At 38.6% G+C, this 26,149-nt stretch overlaps 1 protein-coding gene across 1 annotated transcript in view; it reads left to right on the forward strand.

Annotated features, from left to right (window-relative positions):
* The window catches only part of FGGY (FGGY carbohydrate kinase domain containing), a gene marked incomplete at its 3' end in the record, with an annotated part of 308,876 nt that overhangs the window by 261,130 nt on the left and 21,597 nt on the right, over nt 1-26,149 (forward strand). The window contains exons 10-15 of the mRNA XM_080348952.1: nt 4,406-4,513; nt 7,873-7,934; nt 12,767-12,914; nt 14,537-14,611; nt 18,283-18,403; nt 21,619-21,713. Of these exons, the coding sequence (XP_080205078.1) occupies nt 4,406-4,513; nt 7,873-7,934; nt 12,767-12,914; nt 14,537-14,611; nt 18,283-18,403; nt 21,619-21,713 (609 nt within the window). The remainder of the gene's footprint in view (nt 1-4,405; nt 4,514-7,872; nt 7,935-12,766; nt 12,915-14,536; nt 14,612-18,282; nt 18,404-21,618; nt 21,714-26,149) is intronic.

The following is a 26,149-nucleotide window of genomic DNA, read 5'->3' on the forward strand; positions in this document are numbered from 1 at the left end:
ACACGCCAGGGTTGAAATCTGGTCTGTAACTCATCCAAATGATCTATTCATAACAAAAAGTGCCTTCTGGCAGTTGCACCACAGCTGAATATTGTTAAACTGAATTCATCATTTCATTTGTTTCTGATTGCTCTATAATGTTTACATATCTTACATATTAGTATGATCTTTTATAAAGCACGTGCTGAGGTTAAATCCTCCCAGATAGAAGTTTTTTCTCCTTTTTCTCCCTTTCAGAAGGTGTTGAACTCTTTTTCCCTTCAGTCTCAGAACTTGGAATCTTGGAACTGCTTAATGCTAATCTCATCTGAAAGGATGGGCTGAGCAAGTAGGAACGCGTGTGTTGGGAAGACACAGAAAGGTGGCATTTTCCTACACAAAATAATTCTTCCCCATCCACAGACAGAATAACAGTGAGGTGGAATTTCATGTCTGAGTATAACACTTCTGTAAGCATCCTCATGGATGAGGGCAACATGTTCAACTGAAATATTTATAGACGCTGCTTATGACTCAAAGTGTGAATAGGTTCAGATTCTTCTCATCTCCCATCTTCAAATTCCTGCTGCAGTAATTGTGCAGAAATCATTCTAATGCCTAGCAAAGGATATCCTCTTTATGTTTCAGTTTCACTGTATATAGAAAATAACAAATGTTAATATGCCTCACAATAGGAGTGTGTCACAGGATGAATTTAAGTTAATAGAAGGCAGAAAATCTGAGGCTCCTTTTGAATACGTATTTTAACATTAAAAGAAGGATGACATCTCTTATTTGCTTTAAAAATAAAAATCAAATGCCCATAAATCTAAAACAGATGTTGTTTTTCTACTAAAAAGATTAAGGATTTTCTTAAGCTCATTAAAGGAAAAAAAAAACAGTGACACCACATTGATCCTCCTATATCATCACAAAGATGTCTGAAGGCAATAGAAAGCTATGAAAAGGACATGGTGTTAGTCTAACAAAAATAGCTTTGAGTCTGGCAAATGGTGCTTATCCTTCTGGGTTCTGCGGCAAACTTTGTACTGTTTCTCCAACCTTACGCTTATGTCTAGTCATGTGTTTTAGTGGGATTGGATGGTATGTATACTCAACCAGAGTTTGGACTTTTTATTATGAAAATACAAATGCCAGCTGCTGCATGGCTTGAAGAACTTAAGCTTCGTCCAAATTATTTCAAGAAGGGGAAATGGAAACCATTTGCTCTTTCTTAGGCATACATCTATGGAAGAATGTTCACCCTGTTGATTCTCAAACATTGTGAATCTGTTTGGGGAGGACATTATTTCCCAATTTTCTCACTTTCCATGTGCATCAAAACCCAGAGTCTGCAACATGTGAATTAAACTTGTGAAGTGGAAGGAGGAAATAGGAAATCTGATGATGCCATACATGGTACCAAAAAACCCCAGCATGACCACCAGCATTCTTTATTCCAGTTAAAGGTTCCCACAGCAGAAAAAATTGATAACCTAGTACCCCCCAGGTTATATTCATCAGTGTGGCGATACACAGCTCCCTCATTTGCTCTGTTTATGTGCTGAAAGTTTGCTGGAATGCCTACAAACGGCACTTTGGTCGTAAGATGATAAGAAAGTCTTGGTGTAATCTGAGAAGAACCAGCATGGAAATACCCCGTCCTGTCAAATATCTGTGGGTGTCCAAAATACTAGGCCAGAAGTACTGTCTCTAGGGAGAGTTTTGGTTTTCAGTCAATTTAAACCTTTTAGTGTTATCAGACATGTAGGACTGTTTGGGAAATTGTGGACTAATGACAGAAGAAAGTTTGTGGTGTGGTGGTTGTTTGTTTGGTTGTTATTGTTGGTTTTTGTGCTGTTGTTGTTGGTTTTTGTGCTGTTTTTGTTTTTTGTGCTGTTGTTGTTTTTTAACTTTGTCCTTCTTGATATTTAGAACTTCCTGTGTGTTCACAAACAGTCTCCATGCCTTTAGTATCCTCACACTAATTGGTTTCTTCAGATGACACGGCACCTGGATTTTAAGTTTGATGTATCCAGTGTAGCTAGATTGTTCCTTCAGAAATCACAGTGGAGTACAAAATACTGTAAGTTTGCTGCATCAAAAATATTTTGAGATGAACCTTTACCAGCCCAGGCCTCTTCTGCCCCAAATGTTCCTTCCCACCTGTAGAGACACGTGTTGTGCCCACAGCTATAAGACGGGAGTGAGACGGGACGCTTGTGTTCTTGGCATGCTTCCGTCACTAGTTCGGAGCAGATGCCAACTGGGAATTTTGACCTTATGCGATGTTCTCAGTCAGGTCAGTGGTGTGGAATTGGTCTAAAAATCAGGTTATATTAGGATTTGCTTTCTGTTGCACTTCATTTTGTTATTGAAATCATAAAAGGAAGGCTTGCCCCATAGAGGTGTTGAAAACTCAAAGCTGTATTAATTTGTAGTTTTAAGAGAAAACAAAACAAAACCAAATGTCTTCGCAATGTTTTTGACGTAGCTTCGTCCACTTGGAGTCATAAATGCCTTTTTAAATTCAGTGCAGCTATTCTTGCTCTTTAATGGGTTTAGCCAGCCAAAATCTTACGCAGATATACAGACACATGTGCATACATACATCTTTAGCGAAAGTGAAGTCGGCATGTTAGAGCTGATAGTGGAGAACTGAACAAGATTCTTGTATTTGTTGTATACATTCCTAAGAGAAATCAGGATTGCTTGAAATTGTGGTGGTGAATTTTGAGAAAACAGTTTTCGTTGTTTTGTTTTCCTATTTAACTTCATGAGAAGAATCAGCTGTAATGTAAGTTTATGGCTTGAGCAGACTATTGTTTGTGCAGAAACCTCCCTGCTGGTGTATTTACTAAACATGTGTGATGCACAGATGCCAGTAAACTGCATCTTGGAGCATATTCCCTTGTTGCTCGCAAAAGCTGTCTTGAAAGTTTGGCTTGTTTAAATATAGGGAGAATGTGCATCAAGTTTAACAGGAACAGCCTGGAATTTTTTACTCCTTCTCGAAACTATTTTGACGTGAAAACTGGGCCTTATTGAAATCAATAGGAAACCTCAACCATCCTTTAATGGGTCTGGAATTTTACTGATGAAGAGCAAGGTCTAAATACAAAAAAAACGTTGTTCCGTACTTTCTTTTTTTGCTGTTCCAGCATTGCAAACACACAGACTTATTTGTGAGGGAATTCTGTTCTTTCCTCCTGTTGGAGCACTTTCCACCTTGTAGAGAACAACACTTGCAGATTTAGCCCTTCCATTAACATGGACTAGTGGGAAGTGGACTCATGCAATAGTGTAGAACTGTGCTGCCGGCCTCTTTTCCCAGCAAAATCCTGTCCGTGTATACCTTGAATCTATATACCTCTATTGGTCCTGGAAGCAAAAACATGAATCATGCTTCAGAGAGAAGACAAGTAGCCTGCCAGGGAAGTGGATGAGGTGTCTTCTCCAGCCTGCGCTGCAAGAATTATTGTGTTCAACCAGTGCAGAATACGTAACTGGTCTTCGTAGTAAGTGCCAGGACTCAGGTTCCACTGCCCCATTCCCCATCACATGCTGGGCCTTACTTGCTAGACTCAATAGCATACCTCCTTAGGCTTGCTTTCTGGACCAGAAAGGAAATCTAGCAAGTCTGTCTAGTCTGTTGAAAGTGGAACAGCTTTATAAGAGGAAGAAAATGCCCTCCACCCTTAAAAACTGGTAATTTGCATCTTCTGAAGCAGAGAAAGGAAATGAACCAGTGTCCCCTACATCCTAAGTGGTCTAACCACTAAAATATTGCATTGGAGCAGGATATCACTGTATATGTGAGTGTTATCTTTGTATGCAAGTGGTAGAATACAGCCCTGTTCAGTATTTGCATGGTAGTGCTTAGATATTTGCCTTGATGAAAGGGTTCACAGGTGTGAAGGAAGGAGTAGTTTGTGTAAAGCTAAGCCTAAGTAAGGGGCAGAATCTAGTGTTTACCCAAGCACATGTTTCCTGCTGGCTAACAGGAGGCCAGGTTTGTAGCTTCTACCCAAGGCACCTAACTCTCCTGTTCATTCTAAATAAGGTGTTTTTCTGGAGAAACAGGACACTTACTCTCTCTCTCTCTCTGTGAAATATGGCTCTTGTTGCTGAAATTTCTTACCTTCTGCATGGCCAGACCCAGCTGTTCTACAAATGGGAGCGTGGGGGGGCAGTTGTGCAACCAGGAGCTGCAGCTGTGTCATCTCATCTAATAATGTGGGGACATATTTCTCCACATTCTCCTTAGAGTAAATCTCTGCCCATACATCTCCACTCACATTGGTAACTCCAGTGGAGGTGCAGGAATCATTTCAGAATTGACCTCTGATAGCTGCCAAACATGAGTTGCAAAGTACCTACTTCGACAGGTAGTCTGATTCACTAGAGCTTTCTCTTGCATTGACAGGTCAGTGAAACACCCATTTTTGTGCCTGGTGTTTGGGGACCTTATTTCTCTGCAATGGTACCTGGATTGTGGCTGAATGAAGGAGGTCAAAGCGCTACAGGAAAATTGGTAAGAGTTTGGAGACACAAACAGATTCCAATAGAGGAGCTCTGCCAGAACTGCTGTCATTCGGGAGAGCTCCACTTTTAATTCAGCCAGAGCTCCCCCTGAAACACCTCTGTAAGGTCACAGGAGAAGTCATGTTGCTGAAAGCAATGAACAATTAGTTGATTCGTTACGTCTTTTACAAAGCATTCATTTGCATACTGATTGGGGATTATATATGGGGCAGAACACTAAGGGCATGTCTTCCTTCTATGATGATGATTATTGTTAGTATTTTACAGGCAAATTGGCATCCATTCTTTAGCAAGAGGCTAAGATAGACTTTGAGGTAGAGAAAATTATATATATTGTGTTATATAGAACCATTGTGCTCATTGATGGGCTTAAATTAAAGATGTGTTCTGTGGACAGAATAGTAATATTACCCTGTCTAGATAGATACTACATATATTGTCACCTCAGTTATTTCTGTGAGTGCAGAGACTCTGACTGTATTTGGTTATTTTAATTTATGAATAAAAATTAAAACCAGACTTGATATTCTAAAAAGGCATTTTCTTACTTGCAGAGAGGCAGTCAGAACTAAAACATTGAAGGCAAATTTAAAGAAAGCCTAGATGTATAAAAGAGTATTTAGACAGACTTTAGCTGCTTAAGTTCAAAAGTATCAGTGAAACCTCAGTGGCTGCTTAAACTTAGATCCTTCTAAAGCGCCCTGTATGTCTCCCTGCTCAGTCTGTGGAAATAGTGGCTGCCCTTAGAGCTCAGATACTAACCTCCTCTTGAGAAACTACAGGAGACAGGCCCATCCCTGTGGGCATCTTCTGGAAACTCAGCAAACAAACAGGTGGGTTTGGCCGTTCACAAATTGCAGGTGTAATTGCTGTCTTACTCAGACCTAGCACCACCCACCTTCTTCAAAGCCCAGTGATCAGAGCACATGTCCAGGAAGTAGTGGATTAGGGCATCACTGCATTTCTGCATTCCATATGAAAGAGTCATGGAATGAGAAACAGAAATAATCCTGCATCAAGAAGCCCAGACACACCCTGAGCTGTGAATTGGTGTTCCCTCCTGTGCCCTCTCCTCGGCCACGTGAGTCTGGCATTCCTCTCTGCGGTGTCACAGCTTCAGCGGGAGAGTCATCACTCTTCCGCTCCTGCAGCCTCCACCTCCCACCCCATCTCCAGCCCAAAGCTCTCTGGTAGCAGGTGGGATGTGTGTGCTTTAAATTCTTCAGGTCAAGATGGGGCTAGAACCAAAGTGTCTCATTTTATAGGTAACTGCCACAACTGGAAGTAAAATTTCATTTTTGCTCGTGACAAGACCACTTTAAAAGGAAAATAAATAGCAAACCTTGTGTATTTCTTTGTAAGAACACTTTTGAGAGGAGAAATCTCTATGCACTTAATCCAAAGCGAGTGAAGAAACTTAATTAAGCACTAGAGAGGATACAGCAGTTCAGTGTTTTCTGTTGGCTGGTTCAAGGTGGGTCCACACTTAAAATGTACCATGAGGGTTAGGACATGTCAGAAAAATTATTTTTAAAATCCTTTCCGTTCTAGTACCAGAGAACAAGATGTTCTTATGTCATTAAAGAAATTGCTGGAAAAAAATTATGGTCTTGTTAGGACCCATAGCAAAAGTCAGCTCTGTCAGGTATATTAGGGAAGCTGTCTTATTAAAACATTCTTAGAATATCTCATGTGGTTTTCTTGAGGTTTTATGTACAGAAAACACATAGGGAGCCATAGGAGGAGACGGTGGATGTGCATTGTGTGGAGGGTAGTTTGCATATATTATCTTTGTAATTTTAAAGATCTAGTCTGGTTAAGGTCCTGCTTGCTCATACTTAAAGCTTTTTGAAAACAAACAAACAAAAGGATGTGTTTGGGGATTCTTTTCATTGCTTGGTCTGTGCCCAAAGGTGAATTGTTTTCACGAAATTTGAACAGTCTGTTGAATTTGTTAAAAGCTAAACTGATATACGTCCCTTAAATTTCTAATTGTTTTTTTATTGATACAGCTGTGAAAAAGTCCATTGGATTTTGAAAACTGGTTCAGATAGAGTCCAGAGGAAGAATTAAGAACTCATCTTGTTTTGAAAAAGCCTTTTTGTCTATTAGATGGGCTTTTGCACTGGATTTTCAAAGTTTATAGGAAGAAAGATCTTGCAAAAAAGAGACAAAGGATGTTATGACATCATTACAAACTGTGAAATAAAGAATAGCAGAAAATGGTGTCTAGATGCAACCCTCCTGTGGCCATGTCATGAATTAAGAACATTTAAATATCTAACATCATAACTTCTGTAACATTTTTGTGTAGTGTTTTCATAGCACACAGGTAAATTTGATATTTATTTCTGAATTTATGAGCTGCTCCTGTGTTCTTTTGAGATTATGCAAGATTGCAAAATTCAGGCCAGACTTTGTTTCTAATGCTTGCACGTTTGAATTTTGTCTTTGATGCAAATCTCAGAAAGAACAGGCATGTGTTATTTTTATTGCTGTGTTCACATGTACATGCTTCATTATGTTTTGCTACACTGGTTAAGGACTAGACTGATGCTGTTAAAAATTAAAAACCTAATATGAATTGCTGCCAATAGGCATTGCCAAATATACTCAGTGCTCTTGAGTAGCTCTAGTTTTGCCTTCTTAGCTTTTACTGTCACCTCTGATGGGATATTATCAAGAGGCCACAAAACCTGCTGAATTATTGTCTTGAAAGCCCATGTTATTCTACCTGATACTTTATTTTGTGAATAATGGTAGCTGCTGGGAAGTGAAAGGACCAGGTGATTTATAAATTTAGTATAGACAAGGGCCTATATTGATCTTTTTTTATAGCAATAATTGCTTGTCAGGCTATACATCTAGTTTCCTGCAACGAACATATGGAGCATCTCTCAGGATGACAACACACCTTGTATTTTATTATAACAGTGTGATATAGAAAGCTGCAGGGATTTGGGCCAAAATTATGCTCCTGGTAGAATTCCACTGGGGATATGCATGCAAGAGAATGGGAGACACTGCAGGATGTGCTGTCAGGTAGTGTTGGAGAGGTACAAAGTCATCCTTCCAGCTTGCTCTTCTGTCTGAGGAGCTGCGTGCTTAGCATTTTGCCTGCTTTTGGTTCAGCTTTGGTTGTTTTTTCTTACAGTTTTTAAGCTAAATCCTGAATCCAGTAATGTCAGTGGGAGTTTTGCCATTGGCTTCGCTAGGGCTAGGATGTTACACTTCATGAGTAATTTAGAAATTCTTGTCTTTTTAAAGTTATGATACTGCATTGCCCTTTTCCAGGACCAAATTTTTTGGATGTAATCATTCCAAAAGCGTTGCTTTCCTCCTTTTCAGATAGATCATGTTGTCCGAGGCCATGTCGCCTTTCCAGAATTACAGTCAAAAGCTGCAACCAGGTCAGTCTTCTTATTCTTTTATTACATATCTGCCTTACAAATTGATGATTGTACTGCTGTGTCCTTACTCTGAAACACAGAAATTAACAGTCTGATAGTGGGTTGGAAGTATTTACAAAAGCTTGCCAGGTGATTGCTCAAAGATGAAAGCTTTAAATTCCCCTCAGATACCTTCAGTGTACCTAAGTTGTGATATTAATTTCCTGCTTTTCAACTTCCTTTGTATCCAGGATGGGGTATTTCTTGATACTGTAGTATCAGCCCTGTTCAGCAGACTTTTATTCCTTGGGCTAATGTTGTGTCTTAATTTGTAAATGGCAGTATTAAGCTCCAAGAATGAGATATAGCTTACTTAGGAAGACATTATTCAATATTTTTGGAACAGTCATCTAAAACAAGTTAGAGCCGTTGTATGAAAAAGTCCTGCATGGCAGCACAAATAGAACAGACAAACCCAGGATGAATTTTCAGGCGAAACTTAAGATATAGGAGTGAATTGGAGGTAACTCCAGGATTCCTTGAGCAGGAGGCTGTGTGCAATGTGGAATTTTAGTTTGGTCTGCTTCACAAGTGGATGAAGACAGTCCAGACACTTCTGTCAGATCTGGACTTTCTCAGGCTATTTTGGCTTGGATTCCTTTTAGGATGGTTCATGTCACTCCCAGAGAGATCGTAGCTCAACAGTTAGGCACATTGGATGAAAATTTGGTTATCTTTTAATTTCTTTTTCCTCCTTGTATTAAAGAAAAAAACGGCAAACTTGGCATTTTGTCTTCATTTTATCACTCTGGCCTAAAAGGCGTCGTTCAGTCCTGACAGATGTATTAAGTGCATGCAGTTATGCAGTTATTTTCAGTTCTCCCTGGAGGGATAAAGCTACCTGGTTTCTCTGAATGACACTTCCACGCTTTGTAGTGCCCAGTGTCTTATTTGTTTGTTAACAGCCTGGCCAGGATTCCCAGAAATGTATTTGACTTATTCAATATGAAATAGATTCCTGCTTCCTAGAGTTCTCTTTGTTGTTATTTCAAAAAGGAAATCAGGAAATAAATGCATCTGTGTATGTTTGGGATAAGGATTGATCTGGGTTTTTTTCAAAAATTTTGGCTACCCGGCCATTTTTCCGGTGCCCCCATATGAAGCACAAACATAAGACAAGCAGTTTAGTCTGTAATAGCAGGATAAACGTTTTGTGTGTTGGATAAATTAGTATACTGTGCCCTGCTTGTGTATACTGGGTCTGACGCTGAACTGACTGATCACAACTAATTTTGTAGTGCAAAAAACTTGGATTGTGAACAGGACATTAAATGCAGAATATCGGGAATAGGACTACATGATACGCGAGTGTATGGTGTCATAACTTTTTATTTGAGTCTCCTGCAGTTAGTAAAGCTGTGGAGGATAACATTGATAAAAAGAGTTATTTTATAAGAAGGATGATGCTCAGTGGTATTTTTATAACACTTTCCAGATATTACTCTCCTAATGAAATGTTTGGAAAGCTATAAATTTAGTAAACAAGACTCTTATTAATTCTCCCTATCCTCTTTCTTCTTTTCCTTCTCAAATATTCGTTAAAGAATTTGAACAAACCAAACGTAAGGGATTTTACAATTTGAACTGATTTTTTCTTATTAGTTCTTAATGTCTTTCTACACATAGAGCACAAGCTTCAGCCCTATCACAGAGATTCGGAGCAGTAGCTAAACAAGTGCAAGGCACAGTTTTAGTCAACAGTGTTGGCCCAAACTTTTGATTTTGTGTTAACTTACATTAAGTTGTATACTTAATAAAAACATAGTGTCTGATGGTTGATAGATAGATTGATTGATAGATTATGTGCCTGGAGATCTCAGCAGAATATTTCAGAGAATCTAGTTTATTATATTCAGTATATTTTCTGTATGGGTGTGTTCAGCCATTGCAAATAGTCATTGAAAGAAAATAAACTAAGAATTCCATACTTAGGTGTGCAATTGCATATTACATTTACTTCCTGTGCTAGTGCAACACTGTGAAGAGTTAGGCTGGTTTTGTAGTGATAAAACGCACTCACGTATCTGGATCATTAGAAAAACAACATCTGAGGTCACAAATCTGTGCCTCTTGCCTCTGTGCCAGGCTGCCAGCGCCTCTAAGAAGCAGGTTTGACAGTGGGAACCAAGCAGCTCGTTGCAGGAGTTTTATCCTGCAGACTTCTGGTCCTTTGCTTCTCCCAGGAGCAAGAGCGTGCAAGCTGCATTTACTGCTGTTTCAGTAATTTGTGGTAACTCGGGAGGGCGCGAGTTGCTTGAATGATCTTGTAAGAAAACAGCTTCTGCTGAGCACTGGTGCTGAAGACCAGTCTTGTGCAACCCTCCCAGTACTATTCCCATGTTCTCTTTTCCCTTCTTTTACTGGAAATGGAGAGGGTTGAATTACATGAGGGTTTTCTGGACAGCTGTAAATTTAGCATTCAATCTAACTAATTGACATGCTCTGTGAGCAACAAACCTCAAGTGTTCTCATGTAGTTCAGTGAGTTGCAGAAGCTGCTGTGTATATACCGCTTTAATTCTTCAATCTATGTATTGTGTAGGTCTGACATCTGGCCATCACTGCTACATTAAATCCTGTAGAGGTAGGCTACAGCAGGGAAAAAAATGAAATAATATAATCATTTATGCTGTAAAGTTTAAATACTTCTGTTTCACAGAATCACAGTTTCTAATCTGGAGGGAAAAAGTGTCTTAACTGACAGCAAAGATTATATGTCCTTTGGTGCTTTGTGAAACACTATGTTTTGGGACAGGATTTCCTTTCCTTCACTTCTCAATGCCATTTCCTCATGCAAAGAAATGGCTCCTGAAGAAAAGCAGTGAAGTGATACACACAGTATCTATCAGCAATTTTGGGATCTTCCAAGCAGAACATATTCATCATTTTTGGCAGTACCTCTAGATGTTTCAGAGCCCTTTTTTCTTTTAGTTTTAGAAATCTAAATTTTTAGATATTTTTTTCCTGAAAGATACCTGCTGGCATCTTCCACGTTTCCTGAACAGGTTAAATGCCGACCTCTTGTTGCTTTTTGAAGTTATGTCCTTAATATGAACATAACCCTGGTAAAACTTGCATTGGTTTCTTATTCTCTAGTTTCAGCATAGCTCCTTTTTAATAGCAATAACTTGTGCTCAACTCTGCAAGTCAGATCCAGCTGATGCTGGTACCCTCCAACAGAATTGAATAGAAAAAGCTCCAGAGAGCTGATGGCGTAATACTCTGTATAACACAAACAGGGTAGAAACTAGAACTGGCAAGTGCTTGAAGGAATTTGTCAGTCACTGAGTCCAAATGTAGTGCCTTGAACCCATATATATTTGTAGGGAAAAAAAAAAAGTAAAAGGTGAGGGGGGGAAAAAAGTGTAATTCCAAGGTTATGTGGGTCTTAAGTATATTTGGCTGACTTCAGCCTTTTTGTACAGCCCTTGTGTTCTGTCAGAGCTGCATGAATGACTAATCCTTGCGAGAGTAATCAAGCAGGAAGGAGATCAGATACCAGGTGGGATGTCTGGTAGGTCTGTGGTTGAGTGGAGCTTTCCTTTCTTTTCCTTCCCAACAGTCAAGCCGTGGCTTAGACTGGAAATAAAATGACTTTGTCCTTAGCATGTACTGCTTATAGTGCAGTCTTTAAGGATGTAGAAAATAGGGCCACTTTTACAACAAGGGGGAAAAATGATTGTAACCTCAAAATTATCATAATTCAGGTCCAGGAAGACACATAAAGTACATTTTAAAGTAGGTGAATAATGATGTGAATTAGTTATTTTAATGTCTTCCAAGTGTACTTCATTTTGAATGATATCCTCTGATAGCATACACATGGTAAGGTATAATTGAAAAAACATGCAGCTGAATGGTTGATTGCAAAGTATAAATATACAGCTGCTAGCAGGTCAGAAGTCAAACTAGTAAAGCATATGCCAAATTCCCTTAGGGATCTCATTAGTGCGTGATTGAATATACATGTAGAGGCTAAATGAATATCACTGTTTGGGTCTACAGTGGATGAGACAATGACTAATCAATTGTAATTAGGGTTAGATGCTATTATTGACCCACATATCTAGAATTAAATACCCCGCTTGGAGGTTTCTGAGGGGTTGAAAAGTATATATATGAATCTTTATGATAGGATGAGTGTTTGAAAAAAATATTCTGAGCATAATTGCAACATTTTTTAGATGGAATGTCATTGCAAGCCGAAGCACTGAAGAGTTTAATGTTAGTCCTAAAATGACTGTTGATCCAGGAAAAAAAGTCTGTTGGATGTTGTAGATTTGGGTGTAGTATATAAACTTGCATACAAATTTAGGTCTGTATTCAGCTCCTCCCTAAAACAGCAGCCTCTTGCTTTCTCTCCTCCACCCTTAGTGCTGCATTTTAATCATAACACATAATGAAATAATTATGGGTTAAAAAGGGAAAGCTGTAAGTCCAGTGCTATTGATAAATCAGGGAAAATTTTAAACATTTGTAGAGCAATTGAGTTTTCTGCCTCTCAGCTTTTTTTCTAGGCTCTTCTTTCACAGTGTCAGCACCTTTCTTTTAGTGACAAGCATCATCAGCCCCCAAAATATCAAACAGCTCTGGCTCATTAGTGACCGGGATGAGGCAATGTACAAATTCAAGATCACAAACTCCCTTTATCTCCCCTCCTCCTGTGAAACTGAGGAATTTGGGAAAATTTGGGATTTGGCATCTTCGATGGGTTTTCTGCATTTGATGATAGTACAATGTTTTATGTTTGATGAATAACCTCCTCCACTCTTTTTCCAACTTGTTTTTTCCTAGTGCTCACAGTATATATACATACTTGAACAGTCACCTGGATGTGATTAAGAAATCTTTGCCTGTGGGTTTCCTCACTGTTGATCTCCATGTTTGGCCAGATTTCCATGGTAACAGATCTCCCTTAACAGATCTGACACTAAAGGGCATGGTAAGAAACAGCCTGTCTTTGCAAAAAGGTCAATATAGGGTAAAAAAAAAAAACAACTTGGAAGGGGCTTTTTTCCAATTTTGAGCATACTCCTCCTTAGCTATTTAAACTATCCCATAGGATTTGGATTTCTTGCAGCATTTCGAAGTGTGCTAATGTTTCAGTAGAAAACCAGAGATCATTGTAGTTCAGATATCACTACAGCCACATTTATTTTCTGGAAATATGTGGAGTGTTGTGTGTCTCCCAGTATCTTTCCTAAGAATCACATTTCATGACTAGCAGTGCTTGCTGTTGTTACTCGCCTGTCTATCACATTTTGCCTATCTGTTGCAATGAATTTCAACACAAATTTGGGTATGCTTACCTGGGAAAGGAATGAAGCATTCCAAGGAGAAATTGCTTGATTTAAACAGATCAATGTTTAGTAAATGTGCTCTATTAGAGTTGCTGGGTAGTGTATTTCAACAGAACCTGAGAAATTGCTCTGTTAAAAATGGGCATAGATGCTCTCGTGATTGGAAATATGCAACTACAGTGCTTCATACATCTGTTCAAAGGTAAACCTGATCTGATTCTGGCTTGTGGTTTTAAAAATGCTGCTTTTGGAATTCAGAAGGCCTTGAAATGCTGTGTTCTGTGCAAAAAAAACTTTCAGAGCATTGCAATGTGGAACCAGAAACAGCAGCTTTTGGAAGCTCACCAGAGAACCTGTGCTGGCGAATGTCAGCCCATCTTTACGTTTGGTCACAGCACACTGCACTGCTACTCACTGCACAGGACCGTAACAGAAGCTGTAATCTGATGGTATTAAAATACCTGGTGAATAATGCAAAAATATACTTCAAAATGACATATTGTCCTTGAAGTGAGTACCTCAAGCTCCTCACCAGCACCAAAACCTGCTGTCTTTCAGCTTGAGGTAGGAAAAGGTAGACATAAACACTGCAACATGTTTTGAGCCACAAATGAGGAAAACAGTAGAAAAAATAGATGGCTTATGTAGTTTTGAGTTCTAATACTACCTGTATGATTTTATGAAAGTATTATATGCTGCAGCAGAAGCAGAATTTCCTGGTATGATGGCTGTATACAAATGTTTGTAACAGCAACCTATTTTTTCCTGCCACTATTATGGCTGCATTCAGGTCTTGCCTGTGCTTACATTAATCCAGAGTAACTACAGTGCAGTATTGATTTATGTCAGAGAAAAGAGGTTAAGATAGAGTCTTCATTTATTAATTGTTTTTCAGTATTAGGGTGCTTAGAAAGGAGGGGGAGAAATGCTTTTAGAAAGTTATTTTTATGTAATAGCATTTTCACATTATTACATTAAATACATTCACAAGCAATATCTGAGTCATAACATAAAACTGTCAGAGTTAATCTATCTCTAATCCCATACAATACGCTGTTTGTTCTTTATTTCTTTGCAAGGGCAAGAACAATTTATGTGGTCTTCCCAGATCGGGAATAACATGTTGAACATAACATTGTGTGTACAGCTCACAAAAGCAGGGCTTAGAATTAGCACTTTGAACTTGTTACAACAAGAAACCATAGAAAATAAGAGAGTTTTACTTTGGCTGGATTTGTACAGTTTCTTTTTGATCTTTGCGCAGGTTGTTGGACTAACACTGTCTCGGGGTCTGGATGAACTTGCCCTTATCTACTTGGCCACGATTCAAGCCATTGCTGTAAGCCATTTTAAGTGCATAAAAGAATAAATGAATTGTGTCATGTTCTGTGGCAGACTGGTCATTCCCTTCTGCTAAACAGATTTCTAATAATAGATGAATTCACTTAAGGAACTTCTTAAAGGAGAAAGATATTGTTTGCACTCATTGGTGACTACTCCCTACTGTAGGATAATTGGCAGTGCCCCTAAAATGTTTTCTCCTTATGGCAATTCTGTAAATTGAGCTTTTGCCTCTAGTGCAGCTGTGGGGGAAAAGGCTGATGCTGTAATGGACAGAGTGAACAGCACGGGCTGTCTAGAGGGAAGCTGAGAGGAGTAGAAAAAGCTTTGGTGATTGTATGAAGGAACTTGCACTCCCCTAAAATGCTTGAGCTTCACGTTATTCCTAAATCTGTGGGTGTTCCCCTGCTTGCCTGTTACATGAGTCGGAACTCTGTACTACAGCGAGTCAGGGTGGGTCTGTGATTCAGTCCATAACGCTACAGACCAAATGGACCTGAGCTCGTTCCTGCCTTGATTTCCTTGCTGCAAGGCAAGAAGTTGCCTCCTGTGTCAGGTCTTCAGCCGGTGCACATGTTCCTGCAAAAGCAGGCAGGGAGACTGTCTTCATGAAACGTCCGCAATATTTGCTAACATGCAGAGATGGGTAATTTTGTTGGAATACTTTTGTTTCTGCCCTGATTTTGTCTGGAACCTGGGATTTCAACTTCATGAGTAGTTCTACTTTCAAGTGAAAACCAGGTCAAAGAAGTTGTTTTGGAACCCTGGTTGGTGCAGGCTATTTTCAATGGAGCTTGCTATGCCCAGGCACTGGTGATTGAAATTGTCATTCCTTTGACATCTTTTTTGTTTGTTTGTTTGGTGGGTTGTTTTGTTTGTTTGTTTTTTAATTGTTGAGGTGTTTTTGTGAAACAGTTTGATGGATTGGAGAGTTCTCCTGACAAAACTCTGTTCAGTTGGAAAACTTCCAAGCTCCTCTACTGGTTAAACAACAACTTTGCTAGGCTGGGTCAGCCATCTGGGATATAGAGGGTGGGCGGCTGCTGTAAATTTACCGTGAATTGTACATCTTATGTGTTAACTCTCCCTCTTCAGCAAATAACAAGAACTTAACCCCAGCCTGGAATTCATTGTTGTGAGTTTTGATCCTTTATAAGTTGAATGTAGCTTGGTTATACCTGATGCTTCAGTATAATCCCACCATTTAAATAAGAATATCTAGGAGAGTTTAAACAATGCCAGCGACTGATATTGCCCCTGAAAGAAACTTTCCAATATTTAACAGGTGCTCCATTATTATATCGTGCTAATGAAGTGGAAACGTTCTCTGCTGGAAATCCTGGGAAAGTCACCTATTATCTCCTTACATGATACAACTCAAATTTTGTTGTAAAACTCAAATACTGTGGTGAAAGCTGAATTCAGCCTCTGCATTTCTTTGTGATAGCTAATTGTGCTGATCGTGAGATATAAAAAGGTCATACCATAGTTTTCTCTTCATTGTAAGTTAACGGAAATTAATTTTTCCTAAAATGCTATTGAAACAGTAACTAAAGAGTAGACAGAGTAGACTTGGTTTTGACTTGATATATTTACTAATTGCTAATGTAATACCTAGGAAATGTAATTTTCCTCCCATACTCCGTCACTCCCAATTGTAGCTTCACTTGTATTGAAGGAAAAAGTTCTAGTTCATGACAGTCCCAATCCTGTACCATTAGCTGTCTTCAATGGGTGCAAGATAAACTTTAAACCTAAGTAAAAATCTTGTAAAAAGTGTAAGCCTACCCACAGAATGTTAATCTCTAGTTTTCTTTTCAGCAGGAGACTCTTTTTTCTTTTTATATAAAATTTGCATTTCAAGCCCCTCAATTTGCATTTTCTCCAACCCAGGATTAAATTAGATCCCCTCTACCCACAGTGAAATACGTCTGGCTTTAATTTAAATTGCTATGTGAATACAATTTTCCAGGCAGGTAAACACAAAATAATTTTCACAGCATGTTCTTTCTCAGGGTCTTTGAGTGTGTATGTTGTGAGAGAAGTTGTTAATAAATTTGAATTTCAGAAGTAGTGAAAGAGAATATCCTTTTACCTATTCATTGCAAAATGCAATGCAACAGTTAGACAGATGAGAACACGATCAGAGAGATAATTGTGGCCATCAAGCCTGTTCTGAGGAGACGGACTCTTTTTAGAGCAGTTTATTTTTCCATAATTAAAATTGTGGCTGTGTGATTTGGAAATGAGCCCTTTGTGTCAATAGGGAAGCGATGGATTTAGCCAGCTGCTGTTGCGGCTGCTAAAGTTCCTCATAACCGCTTGCCTGAAAAACCAAAATACATTTGACAGCCTCTCCAGAGCGGTGCCATTCACAGGAAACATCTCCAGTCCAATGAAACTCAATTTTCAGTAGCTTTTGTTTGAAGAGGGGTTTACTGTGGGCTGCAGACCTCTTAATGAACTTGCAGCATAGCATCGAGAAAACTTAAACGATGGTTTGTGAAAATTCTGACCAGATTATGTTTTGTGGGGAATCTGCCTACAAAGAGTCAGTTCAGGCAAAATTTTGGCTCAAATTTGGCATTTTGTCAAGTCCGGGTTTGAAAATTAACTTCCAAAGTATTATAAAGAGCTGGGAGTTAGGGTTGGACAAATAGTTTGTCAAAGAAATGGAAAATGTTCTTGCAAGAGGAAAGAGGGAGAAGGTTGACTTCAGTCGGGAGTTGGAGGCAAGCAAAGGAAACTTTTTTTTTTATGGCAAAACATTTGTTTTCATCATTTGCAAAGTGGAACACTGAGCTGTTCTAATTTGTGTTTCTCAGAATGGAGACTATAATTGAAAAGTGTAAAGCTGTGCCTATGTTTTAGATGTTTCAATTAATCCAGGCTTGAAACGGAACATTTTATTTTGCATAGGGTAAAGGCCAAGATAAATAGCTAAGCCAATAAAAAATTCTTCAGGTTTTCCTTTTCCTTTGCTGGAAAGACAGAAAATTCAGGGGTTTATTTGCTCTTTTTGTTGTTGTGTTTTTGTGGTGGTTTTTTTTGTTTGTTTGTTTGGTTGGTTGGTTTGTTTTGTTTGTTCTGTTGTGCTATTTGGCTTCAGAATTGAAACCTCTATACTGAGAGTGATTTTCAGATGCTGTTGTACAAAGTAAATAAAAGTTTTTGCTGGGGATGTCTTTGCCATGTAGGTTTCAATTCTGGCTCTGGAAATATTTTCCGTGCTGTGCTGCACTTGGTCACAAACATCCGCTCATCAGTGCCATCAGTTTTCCTGGTGCCCGTTTCGGTGTCTTCTCCTAATCCCTGTCTTGGCCCTTGTCGGTATATCCCTGTAAGTCCTGTTTCCCTGTATCCCTGTGTACCGGTACATCTTCACTTCTTCAGCCAGCCCCGAGGTGTGTATTGCGTTATACTTTGCCTGTGGATTTCCCAATTCCTTGTGCCGTCTCTTTGATTTTTCTAGTTCTTAATTACAATAGCTGTTACTGGCTGGAAGCGAAGCAGCAGCCATACCCCTGCAGGGCTGTTCCCAGCCCTCGGGTTACTGGTAGGGACAGTTACTGGTATCATTCATTAGGCAAATTGCGCTTTAAGATCTGTTCCTGTGGCAGCTCTCCCGTGCTCATCTGTTTGTTTGTTTGTTTGTTTCCCTTTTTGAAGTTAGGAACAAGACATATTTTGGAAGCTATGCAGGCTGCGGGGCATCACATCAACACGCTGTTTCTGTGCGGTGGACTGAGCAAGAATCCTCTCTTCGTGCAGATGCACGCTGACATTACTGGTAAGTTGGAGGAAGTGCGGGGAAGGGAGTGTAAACTACTTTATTTTAGGTGGCTAAATATTTTGTCTTTGGAAAAATAAATACCTTCTTTATACAGAAACGTATTTTGCTCGTTAGCCCAAAAGTGTGTAATGAAACGTTACTTCCTGCAAGACTAGATTTCCTGAAATGTAAAGACATTTGAAGAACACAAAGATGTGGTACAAAGTTCCATACTTCATGTTGTTAGAAAACAGACTTCTGGAGAAACCTCTAGAATCGGCGGGTCTTAGACTTACAGGTCTTTTTTAGAAAGTGCGGTAGAATAAATATAAAAATGTTGTATGGAATTTTAAAAACCAGTATGTATAGATTACATATCAGAGATGTTTCTCACTATCAGATTTTTTTAAAATAATTCTAAACATTCTATAGAAATTATAACATTAATTCAGCAGAAGTTAGATGAAGACAATGGCCAGTACATTTTGTGGTTTTAGTAAGATTTAAAACTAAAACCCCTGTTAATTTAACCTTTTTGAATTCTGTTGGACTTCTGACACCTTCTGCTCATGCTGGATGTTGGATCCATCATATAGAACAATAATTTTTTGAATTACTGTCACCTCTACCTCATCAATATGGTTTAGGAGATAATTTCTGGATCCTTACTCCTGCATGATGTTCCATGGGTGGAAGGTTCTGGGTTTGTGGTTCGTTGCAAGAGGAGGCCTCAGGCTTGCACCGTGTTTTTGGTCTTGCTTTAGCCTGTGTGTGTTGGACATCTTAGCACACCTGTGAGTCAGTTGAATATACTTTTAAAAATGTGGTAAAATTAACAAGATTTAGTATAACGGGTTTTAGAGAAATTTTGAATGATGTGTGTTTTGGGTATATTTCAAATTAAGACCAGTCAAGCTGTTGTGAATAAAGTGTAAGGCTCAGATTAGGGGCATTTGGTCTGGAGATCTGATTTGCCCTGACATTAAACCCCACTTCATAAACTTGATAGAGGAGGAAAGATGAAAATATGCTTTATGTACTTACCTGAGATGAAAACAGAAATGGAGCAGCAAAAAGCGTTGTGTCTATTGACCTTAAAGTTCATTGAATTTGTTGTATTCAAAGTGACACTTTCTGTTTGTGAAGAATGATGTCAGTGTGTGCCTTTCCTTGTATAACTCACAGGTTTTAGGTGAATTTCAGCTATGTGTAGAGTTGGAATGCTGGTTCCTGACGTGGAAAATAAAAGATCTGTGAAAAGGTATTCTGATTAAAATGTAATCAGAAGTTCTTTGACTGTAACTAATGGCCAAGTACAATTCAGTACAAAAAGGCCTTTTTGCAGCCTGGAGTTCTCCCCCATTTGCAAAATCAGTGACTGACAAGGGATGTCAGAGTTCATCTAACTGAAATGCTCTTGGTTGTGTTGAACTCATTAGAGCCTATCAGATAAAATAACTAACATTCCAGGATCAATCCCCCATTCTTTCCCGTAAAGAAAAAAATCTGAATATATTATTGTTAGCTGCAAATGCCCATGACTCAGCCATGCAGACATCCAATAGATGATTTTGCAGGTCACTTAAAAAGTATCTTAATCTTGTTGTTTTCCTGGTAAGAGTTCTGTATTCATTCTGATGTGGGAAATCTGCAGTAAATTTTAGGGCACACTGAAAACTGCTTACTGCTTCAATGCCTGGCAAACAGCCACGTAGCTCCAAGCTTGAGTTTTATTAGTAGGTGGTCTACATCTGTTTCAGGTTGACCCAAGGCCTGAGCTGTGTCCATCCTGACCAGAGGAATGCTCAGGTGACTGATCCTCCTCTCATGTTTTTAGGATGAATTTGTTGGGTCAGAGAAATTATGGGGATGCTGTAATTACTCTAGTTTACTGTTAATAGTCATTCCAGCAATTAAACAACAGGGTCTCACTGTATCCTCTTTCTTTCGCTGTCACTGCCTGCGCTAACTTCAGGAAGAAATGGCATAAAGACCATTGTGGCACCTTTATGTCCTTGAAAGCTGATTGTAAGCCGCTGGTAGAACAGTGTAAAGTTAGCATAGTGTGACCAAATGCCTGGGGTGCAAGGTAAATTTGCTTTGTATCAATAATTATTTCTTATATGAAAAATTTTATTTCTCATTTTGATAAGTGTGTATTTGCCTTTTTCTCTGTGGGAGTTGTTGATGGCTCACTTTAGATCTTCCTACAAATTTCGGCTCCTTCTAATCTTAGAGCTGGCTCTCAGGAGCAGCATTTTTTGAGGCATAATATCACTGAGGCTGCTCACAGAATGAATTACTCCTCCCACCACTGTGTTTGCATCATCGTTTGTTGAATGAAATTAGCTCAGTAATGGAAATTTAGACACCTGCCAAATAATGTAGGAATATTAAATTTTATGGCTTAGTAAGGGTGAACATCTAAAGTGTACCTAGAAAACTATTTAGACTTATGCTATTTTTTAATTTTTTAAAGGAGAATTAAGAAAGCAGGCTGATTTTTATTTGGTTTACTGTTTTTTCTTGCTGATTTTGCAGTAATAATACAGGTCTTAGAAAACTTGGTGTGAACTGAGCAAAAGTGTGTTCGTGATAGTACCCATGGGTGAAAAAATAAGAATTTTTAATTCTACTTCAGAATATATATTGAGTTTGTTTTTCCAGTGTTTTAATCTTATTTTCATCTATATTGCACAATTCGGAATACAAGATTTGTCTTATGATTTCATACATAGCTTGTGAAAGTTTACTACTCATATTTTCATGTCTTCCAGCAAAACCAGCCTGGCTTTGTTGTCTATATATTTAAAAACAAACCCAAACTTTTTTTGTTCATTGCAAAAGGAATAAAAAGGGTACCACCCTGTTTTCCCCTTGAGGTCAACTTTTAATAGGCACGTGGGTTTGGAAGGTGTGGGTAACAGGTTTATACCAAGCCCTTTAAGATAAATAGCCAGGGTCAAAGATCTGGGTGTTTGTTCTCTGTATGCTTTACGTTCTGCGTGAATGTTTTGCTTAAATGGTTTTACTTAAATTCAGCATTTTTCTTGGAACCTGAAACCACAGAGCAGAGAGATTTGCATTAATCTGCAGTAGATTGGAGCTCTGAATGGAGTTGTGAACATGGTTTTCAAGTCCTTTTTTTTTCTTTAATTATTTATTATTTATTGTGCTGCCAGTGCAGTACTGCTCTTGTCTTCCTAACAGAGGCATGTTTTTGTCTTGTATAGGCAAGCCTGTTGTCCTGTCCAAAGAAGTGGAGTCTGTTTTGGTGGGTGCTGCTATTCTGGGAGCTTGTGCTTCTGGGGATTTTGCATCTATACAGGTATGCAGTGCCTGATTTTATTTGTTTGTTTGTTTATTTCAATGCATTTTACACTTTGACATTTGGCACTGTGCACAGATTTAATTCAAGTGGAAAAGTTTGTACCTTCTGCACTGCCAGACGAGGCAGCATTGCTTTCTGTCCACATTCTTTTTAACTCCTTATGTTACTTAGGTGTATTGAAGATTAATTTGACTTCTGACTGTAGGGACATTCAGGTAGAAGCTGCTGTCTATGAAGTTAGGCCATGTCATTTCACAGACAAAAAAGGGAATTTGGCAAAGCTCTGATCCTGCAAGAAGGTCACACTTTCATCTCAGTTATATTTGTCCTACTTTCATTCCTTCACATGGAGGAATGTTAAACGTAAGAAACCACATAGCACTATTTACGCAGTAAAAAAATGACACACCTCTGCCTCTTGTCTTGCCCACAGTGAATGCAGAGTTAATCATGAGGATGGAACTTCATGTTTATTCATGTTATTTCAATCCATTAGCAGTTCTAGAAGTAGCAGTGAGGCTTTTTTTTCAGTGGATCAGCCAAAGCATGACTTAGCTGCAATACATAAACAACAGCAGTTTAGAAGAAACCTGACAAAGGGTCAGTATGCCCAAAATCATACCTATTTTCCCACCTGGCAATTCCACTAGTATAAGACGTGTCCTCTCCTCAGGCTACACAAGGACACTGAAGAGTATACTGCACCCAGTTGGACAAAATTATGGATCAGGATGGTCCCTAGATACATTTTTCTTTATAACATCAGGCACAGATACTTGTAGTTGAAATTTTGCACAAAAACTAGTTAAACTGATGCTGTTCCACTGAAATCAATTAGCAGCTCAGCATCAGCTGAGGAACTGGGCTGTGTTTGGTATTTTTCCAAATGTAAAATTTCCAATTGTCAATATTCTACAGTGCAGCGTATAGGTTAGCAGGAAGAGTAGTTTCCTCTCATAAGAATTTTTCCATTTAAATTAATCCCATTGCAAAAAAGGTATAGTAGAATATATATATGTATTTAATAATTCCAATGCTTGTGAGGAAAACTTGTTTCAACGAATGTAATTTTAGTAGCAGCTTTTGATGAGGGGATGTCCTATTTTATTGCTACTCTTCTGCTAATCTTCTGCCTTCAAATACACAGATACTGCATTCCAAGTTTAAGATGTTTTACACTATTAGACAGTAACTGAACATCTCAAAACTGATTTTATTAAGTCTGTCTTCATAATCATTAATAAAATCTAATGCCGAGAAATTTTCTGTGATGTGTGTTTATATAGTTTTCCTATATTCATTTACCCTTAGTTTTTATTCCTGCTCTCATATATCACAATATTTCAGAAGCATATCCAATAATGTCAGAACATATATGTGTATTTTATACACACACACATACATATATATCAGTCTGCATAGCATGCTCCTTCAAAAATCTTTTTCAGTGAAACTAGATCCTTTGAACCAGCTATGTTGTAGACTTAATAATTTAAAAAGTGTTTGCTCTTTTATTGTAATATGTCAGGAGGTTCCTGCCTCTTTGATTATGGGAATGTTTTTGGCTTACCCTCAGTACAGTGTGGGTTCTGTGGGTGTTCCTGGAGTAAACTTCTCCTAAGTGCTTACCTGAGACTGCCGGGAGCCAGACTTAGGAATCCATACGTCCCATCTCTGCTTGGATCAAAAAAGTTAATACCAGTACATAAAGACAAAAGAATAAATACAAATTGCAGTCAGTGCCTTAGCACTGCATAAGGAGTCTGATTTCCCAAACACAGCCTCTGCCTTTTTCAGTGCTTCAGCAGCTGTTTGTGTCACATCTGGTTCCAGGGGTTTTGCCAGACACCAGAAGAGTTCCTTTTGTTTCACAGAGTTCCAGGTCAAGTTCCCTGCGATAACTCTGAAACAGAAAAAGGGAAAGTGGTTTAGAAACTACTGCTATTACACATCCCTCTGGGCATTTGTAGCATATTTCTTTCCATCATAGTGCCTGTGGCGATCACTGTGAGCCAGGTGAAGCCCTGAATCCTGTCCAGGGTGCCACTACTTCCCTGCAGTGTGAAGAAACCACCTGTGTGGGTTTGAGGTGGTGTGGGGAGTGGGGCAGCCAGGTCACAGCCACTGCTCTCTCAGTCCATGTTCTATTCACTCAGAAAATATGGACACACAGAACATCCTCAGAATCTACCAAGGCATCACTTTCTCAGAGAGGAAAGAAATTGTAACCATGCAGGTTAATTTGCCAGATTCTGCTGTGGTTTTTAAAAGCCCATTGAAGCTGCAATTTCATCTTTAGGTAATTCCATGAAGAAAAGATTTATAACCACCATCTCTCATGCCTGGTCACCATATGTTGTTGCTTCAAAGAATGTTGTCTTCCTTGTTGTCCTCTTCATCTACTCTCCCTGAATTTTTCTGCTCTGTGGTAAAACTGAATTAAAACTATTGATCTATCCAAAAAGAAATTAAAACATGCAGTGTGGTAAGTTCTTCCCGATTTCATCTTTTGGTTATTTAGGCTCTAGAATCTCTGGAAAGGGGAGAAAATCTTCACAATTTCTTCTTGCAATTTCTAGTATCTTTTCATTTGCCCCTACAAATGCTACACTCTTTTTCTTCTGGTAGTTTTGTTGTATCTTGATTCTTGTGCCTTGCTGGATCACAGAAGGCAGTCCTGTGTAAAATAGTGTGACATAAGAATTTTTGAAATATACACTGGATTTTTTTATTTTTGTAATATATGCTGCATTGAATGAAATAACCTTAACATTGCTGTTGTATATGGGTGAATTTTTTGGTTCTAACCATTCCTTTAATGCTGAGCAGCAGGGTCCTGGTTTTCAGTGTGATTGTTTCTGTAGTAAAAATATAGTTTCCGGTTTCGCAAGCCGGCAATTCCTTCTCAGTGAAAATGTTCAATAAATAAATGTCAAAGTTTCCAGTATATGCTCGTTATTCTGCCTCACTTGTATGTAATTGAAAATGGGAAGAAGGTGCTGTTTGATTTGGCAGTCATCCAGCTCTTTTTGTTTTTTTGATAACCTACTCTTTGGGACAAAGCTGGACTCCAGGGAACAGAATTATTGTCTTATAAAATCCTGCAGCCCACTGACTATTCCTTAATTGCATATTAAAGCAATTAATAAAATTACCTGAATGAAACCAGATTTATTTTGGATTTGCTGTTTTAACACGGGTCATTGCTACAGGCTGATATGGAAGGGAGGAAACTTTGTATGATTTTCTATGATACATTTTACTGGTAACTTTCTGTAATCAGTTCTCTGTAGTCATTTTGGTGTAAAACATTGAGCTAGAAAGCAGAGTCTACATGACTGCAAGATTTTTCTGGTATAAAATTGACTTCTAAGGGAGGCATAGTCTTTTATTTGTTAGTTTTGGTTGTTCTGCAAGTTGGTGATATATCCTGCAAAAAGATAGGTGAAAGCTTTTTCATGGTTTTTATAAAGTGGATTAGAGACATATGAAAAATACCCGGATTCTGTAGAAAGAGGTACTAGGGAATTCCCCAGTGTGAAATAGCTGAATTGTTTAGCAGTAGTAGCAGTTAAGTCAGTGAAGTCCCCAGAGGATAACAGAGGGCATATCTATTAGTAAGATATATCGCAGCCAAGAGTTTGAAGTCACGATGCTGCAGGTAAAATGATTCACTTACAGCTCTGTGCGAAAGGAATTCAAAAGAGTTTTGTTTGTGCACCGCTTGATAATGTTTCATTTAATGGACATCACCTCTCGGTTGTGTAAGGAAGTTGTTGAGTGGTATAGCATAGGGGATGAAATCAAATAATAAAACCTGCAGATAACTCAAGGTTTATAAAGATCCGCCAGGAATAGCGTGTGATATGCAGTATGTTGACCTCTTAACAATGAAAATGTTACTGTCATGAATGTGAAGAGGTTCTTTAGTACAACGGTTAGTCCACAAACTCAGTAACGGACCAACTGGCAATTGTGAATTGACAACATTTCATTAAAAAAGCCCATAAATGTACTGGGACATACTCAAAGTTTCTGCTGACAGAACTGGAGGGGATGAGGCCACTTCCATTTCTGGATTCGTCAGTCTCTGGTGTAATTTTGTTCCACTTGGTTCAATGGACATGCCTCAGTCCATGATCTGACCCTCTGTTCCTCTTCCAAAGCATTACCTGTCAGGTCCTGGATTGAAATTAATAGAAGTGTCTTGTTGATTTCCATATTTTCAAAAGCAAGAACTGAGTGAAAGATCATGGAGTTGATAGTTTTTTCCTTAGAAATGGTAATAACTTGGGAAATCAAAAGAGGAAATAAAATTACTTCTCCCTGTTGAGTTAGGGAATTTTGCCTTCCCTCATCTCATTAAAAATTTAAAGCACTCTTGTTTTTGAGCAGGGTGAATTAGTAATTAAGTGCTATAATCAACTTATGTA

Source organism: Nesoenas mayeri (assembly GCF_963082525.1).
Source record: "Nesoenas mayeri genome assembly, chromosome: 8".
Taxonomy (NCBI): Eukaryota; Metazoa; Chordata; class Aves; order Columbiformes; family Columbidae; genus Nesoenas; species Nesoenas mayeri.